Source organism: Microtus ochrogaster, chromosome 1 (assembly GCF_000317375.1).
Source record: "Microtus ochrogaster isolate Prairie Vole_2 chromosome 1, MicOch1.0, whole genome shotgun sequence".
NCBI classification, from domain to species: domain Eukaryota; kingdom Metazoa; phylum Chordata; class Mammalia; order Rodentia; family Cricetidae; genus Microtus; species Microtus ochrogaster.
Genome location: NC_022009.1, coordinates 107,206,087 through 107,210,865, shown reverse-complemented (window position 1 = coordinate 107,210,865; position 4,779 = coordinate 107,206,087). Strand labels below are relative to the sequence as shown.

The following is a 4,779-nucleotide window of genomic DNA, read 5'->3' as shown; positions in this document are numbered from 1 at the left end:
AATTTGATACTTAATAACGTAGGGTCAGCAGGCAAGATAACTGGGAAACCTTTGCACCTTTGCATCAGCCCTTTTAAAGGTGTAGTAGTAGTTGTTTAATATAAATGATCTCAAAATTGATTCAATATAGGCCCTTATATGGAACCAAAACCACGGAAGAACTTCAAATATATGAACCTAAATTAACCCACCTCGTTAACCTCCCATTTCCCTTCTTTTGTTTAAAAAGAGAACAAACTTGGAATTTAAACAAAAAAAATGAATATTTACAAGTATTTCTTTAGGATCTAAATGTATTAACCTACTCAAGAAGTTTAAGACATACTTCCTCGTGATCTCACCAATTTATATGATATTTGAAGGATTATAAATAATACTGCAAGATTTTGAGAAAGTAACCTCAAATTCTACTAAAAGTAGTATTTCTAGTTAGGACTGTTCTTTAAAAGGTATTCATCTGGTTAATTTAAACGTGTGCCTTGAAAACTGCTATTTTCAAGTGCAAAACTTCTGAATGCTCTCTTTTACAAAGACTTTCTTTAAAAACAAAACAAAAACCCAAAACCCCTATTTCTAATTAATGGATTCATGCCTTCACCAGGTGTGTCGGTTCATTACAAAACATCAAATGTGTAAGATTACATCTTGGAAAGAAGAATATTAAAAATCAATGTAAAACTGATAATATGCAATGCAGAATTTAAGGTTGGGGTAAAGGAGAAAGTATCACATTCACATTCAAAATGGGACCACACATAATCAAACCCTTGAAAAGGATCAACTAATGCAGTAGCTGAGAACAATGATGTAGCACCATCTACAGCTAAAACACTCGTTATATTTGGAATTATGATTTCTGAGATTACTTTAACTACAGTAAGGTAAAATATATGCACCTGTAGCACGTATTCAAAAGGAATGTTTCAGAGTTTCCATCTGTCAACAGATTTCTACTTCAGTACATTATTTATCATCCTCTTAATTTCTGAGGAATATGTTATGAACTGCAAAGTGTGTGAAGATGAAAGATGCATTCTTCATGCAATAGGTTTTATGTGTGAAAAGGAAGGCTAGGAAAAGTCACTTATTGAAGAGGTACAGATCAGAAAGGGAAAGTTAAAGGTAATTTATCAACTTTGAAAATATAGGTTCCTGATAGTCATAAAAGACAAGGTACCATCAAACTTGAAAGGGAGACTCCACCTGCCCTCCCAGTGAAAACAGGAGCAACTAGAAAATTGAAGAATTTTTTTCAGTTGCTTTGAAAATCAGTTTTTGTTTCATTTTTTTTAAACTTGGTAATCCCACCTCTATTAAAATTTTCAATGACTAACTAGCTGACTAGCTAGCTCACTTATGAACACTGAGTTCTCAAGTGCAAAGACTTCCTACAACTTGGCCACAAAATTCATTAACTCTGAATTACAAAAACAGAGATGAATGAATTCCAGTAATCATTTTTAAACCAGCAGAATATAGAGTAAAACAGGGATAAGGAGAAGAAAAACGCTAAGAATGTGAGGGATGTGAAGTATACTATTTCATGGTACTCTTCTACATACCAATGAGTCTACAAACTCATACTGTTTTGATTCTTTTAGCAATTGAATTAACCTCTCTCAAAAACCTTCAAGTGTGAGAAGATGCCCCACTCTTTCTCTGTAATTTTTAATGTAGTGCTAAAATGTTGCAATTAAGGTTTTAACAAGGTTGGAATTATATAATGTCAAAGGTCTACATGACAGCTCCTAAAAAAAGACTAAAATTTCTCATTAGGCCATAACCAAACATAAACTGCTATAGAACAGTGTAGCAATACACTGGCTTTCATCTAAAATATTAAAAAGGCATTCCTTACACTCTAGGTAGAGGGCGTTGGTTAAGGACAAACCTTTCAAAAACTGTAGTTTCTACTACTGTTTAAGCACTTTGCACCTCCCTTCCCTATCTTAAAGACTTCTGCTCAAACAAAAGAAGTATCTCTGAGAAGCTACTGGGAATCCTCAAGACTCCTTTTTGTTAAAAGTCTGTCTGACTTAGATTGTCAAAGACAGATTTCACGTTCTCTCTCTCGTCTTCCCAAATTCACTGATGGGAGAGTAAGTTTATTCCCTACTCTCGGCCCCAACTAGAAGGCCTTCTGGTTTTCAGTCTCAATTTCCAAACTAACTTTGGCCAAATTCTGCCATAAGCTTTACTCAAAAGTACTTAACACCTTAGGAAGGGACACCATTACTGATGGGAGGGGCACACCAGCTCTCATTTTTAAACTGTTAAGCTGAAATACACCAGACATTGAATTACTATCTAAGTTTTAAAAACAATAAATAAAACAAAAACCTTGACCATGTCTCCTTACATCTCTAGTTCAAAACTTTGTATTGATTTTACTAAATTAAATTTTGAAAAGGAAAATAAAGGCCTCAAGTGAAAAAAAAATCTCCCCAAGCTGTATCCTAAGCTATCTGGATCAAGCAATCTTAGCAGATATTTAACATAAAAATTCCCATACCTGTCTTCATCACCATCAACAGGAATAGCTATGTTGAACACAGAGCTGGCCAGACTGTTCATAGGTGTTAACTGAAGGGGGTTTGCCAGGGCATCTGCAACTGGAGGCTTCACAACAGGCTTATTTTCAGCAATGAGAGAAAGTGGTGGTTGAGGTAGGGGTTCTGATTTTCTTCTAGTATCGTCAACTTGCCCGACTAAAGGCTGGGTCTGAGTCTGAAACTGGCTTAGGTCAGACTGTGGTAGGCTCGTTGGTGCACTGTGTGTGCCTTGCACTAAGGGCGGCCCAACTTGTTGGATGACGCTGCTGCTCCGGCTGACTGGCGTGTGGCTGCTCAGCGGCTGAGACTGGCCCAGAGGCGCGGGTACATTTGGCATAGTAACAGAAGTGGTGGGCACACTAGGCACGCTTGGAGCGGGTACCGCGGCAGGCACGTTTGGAACTCCGGGCACCACGGTGTGAGGACCACCAGGCACAGCTGACAGCTGACCACTGCCCCCCATCTGCGGCGGAGGCTGCATGGACTGGGGCTGCCCAGCCCCGGGAAGCCCCGAGCCTGGCTGCACCACGCCTCCCATAGCAGCTGGGGCCACTCCCGCCGGCTGACAAGGAGCGGCCTGGACGCCAGGAACCGGACCTGGAGCTTCACTGGGCTGGGAAGGGGCGCCCATCATCTGCACACCCAAGGAGGAGACGCTCTGGCCAGAGCCCAAAGGAAAGCTGGCCGCCGAAGCCGAGGTCGCGCCAGCGCTTGAGGACAAGGGCTGCGCAGGGCTGGGTGGCTGCAGGGCCACGTGCGGCTGCAGGTACTCGCTCTGGCCCGGGGGCTGCACGGGCACCAAATGCCCGGGTGCTAGCTGAGGCTGGGGATACCCGAACTGCTGGGGATGGTGCGGCAGCGAGGAGCCCACCGCCGGGCCCGGCTGGGCGGCCAGGCCCACTGGCGGCGCCAGGTTTACATTCGTCGGTGGCAGAGCCTGGCCAACAGGCCCCGGGAGGGCGCCGCCAGCCACGGCTCCCTGGAGCTGGGTTGGCAGAGCTCCTGCCGGCATGGGCTGCGGCCCGGTCGCCGCTCCCGGGAACGGCGGCAGCGGTGCCGAACTTGGAGCCACAGCCCCACCTACGGGCGGCGGAGGCTGCGGCTGCCCAGCGCTGAAACTCTGCGGCTGGGCGAGAGTGGGCTGGCTCATTTTCTCCGACGGGGGTAGCTGTGACACAGCAGTCAAGGAGCTGTCAGTTCCCGAGTCCAGCCCGTGCGCCCCCTGCATGGAGGCCACCACCACCACCACCGACCCTCCGGTGGCGCCCAGCCCGCTGTCCCGCTCGGCAGTCTGCTCCAAAGTATTGCTGTGGCGGATGCAATCCCCGGAGCGGGTACTATCCGAATCCCTCTCGTAGTATTCCATACACGTCCATCGGCCGCGCCGGTACGGCTCTCCGCTCCCGTGGTCCAGCTTGATCACGCGGAAACGAGAACTACAAGTGGCGGGGGGCTGAGATGGAGTTGCACTACCCGGGCCCGGGGCGGACACCGGAGTGGTGGCCGTCGCCAGGGTCTGGGCGAGAGCCCCCGCCACGCTCCGGGCCGACACGCCGCCGCCTCCGCCTCCGTTGGCGGGCGCAGCTGAGGCGGCGGCCAGCTGCCCATCCAGGATGAGGTTCGGGGACACGGTCCCGGGAGTTTCCGTATCCCCGACATTGTTGAGCGTCTCTTCGGAGGAGCTGCGCTCGCACACCTCCTCGGGGCCGTAATCGGTGGCCCGAGAGACGTCGAAGATCTCCGAGGACACGTCCTCGGTGCGCGACTCGTCCGGGTCGTCCAGGCTCTCGGTGTCCTCGGTGATGCTGGTGGCCACCTGCGCCGTGGTGACACTGGTGATCTGGAAGCAGCTCTTCTTCTTGGCCGGCATCTTGGACATGGTGGAGAAGGCTGGGAGGACAGAAGCTCCTCTGGGATCCCACCGGAAACCGGGAAGGGCCGAGCACGGGGGCCCCCAAAGACAAAGTCCGAGTTCGCGCCTGGGTCTACGGCCCGCGCCGCAAGTCACGGGCTGCTCTGGGCGCCGGCCTCTCGGCGCCACATCCTCCTCCTTCCGTGTCACCTCCCCGCGGCGCCTCGCTTCAAGCAGGCAGGGGACCGCTCGAGCGTGCTTGCTTCAGGGGCGGGCCGGCTGCTCGCCAGGCTCAGCCGCCGCGGTCAGTCCAGCCCGGTGCTCGGCGCGGTCAGCAGGCCCGGCTGGGGGTGGAGCGCAGGGCGCAGGAGGCGG

The 4,779-nt window shown here is 49.6% G+C and overlaps 1 protein-coding gene across 4 annotated transcripts in view; it reads right to left on the bottom strand.

Moving 5' to 3' along the window:
- Tsc22d2 (TSC22 domain family member 2) overlaps positions 1-4,773 on the bottom strand; it is a 56,445-nt gene extending 51,672 nt beyond the window's left edge. For all 4 annotated transcript variants that reach the window (XR_003377045.1, XR_003377046.1, XM_005344013.3 and 1 more), the window contains exon 1: positions 2,513-4,773. Coding sequence is in view for 2 of the 4 variants with exons in the window: in XM_005344013.3 (XP_005344070.1) it covers positions 2,513-4,431 (1,919 nt within the window). In the remaining 2 variants the exon portion in view is untranslated. The remainder of the gene's footprint in view (positions 1-2,512) is intronic.
- Positions 4,774-4,779: the final 6 nt, after the last annotated feature.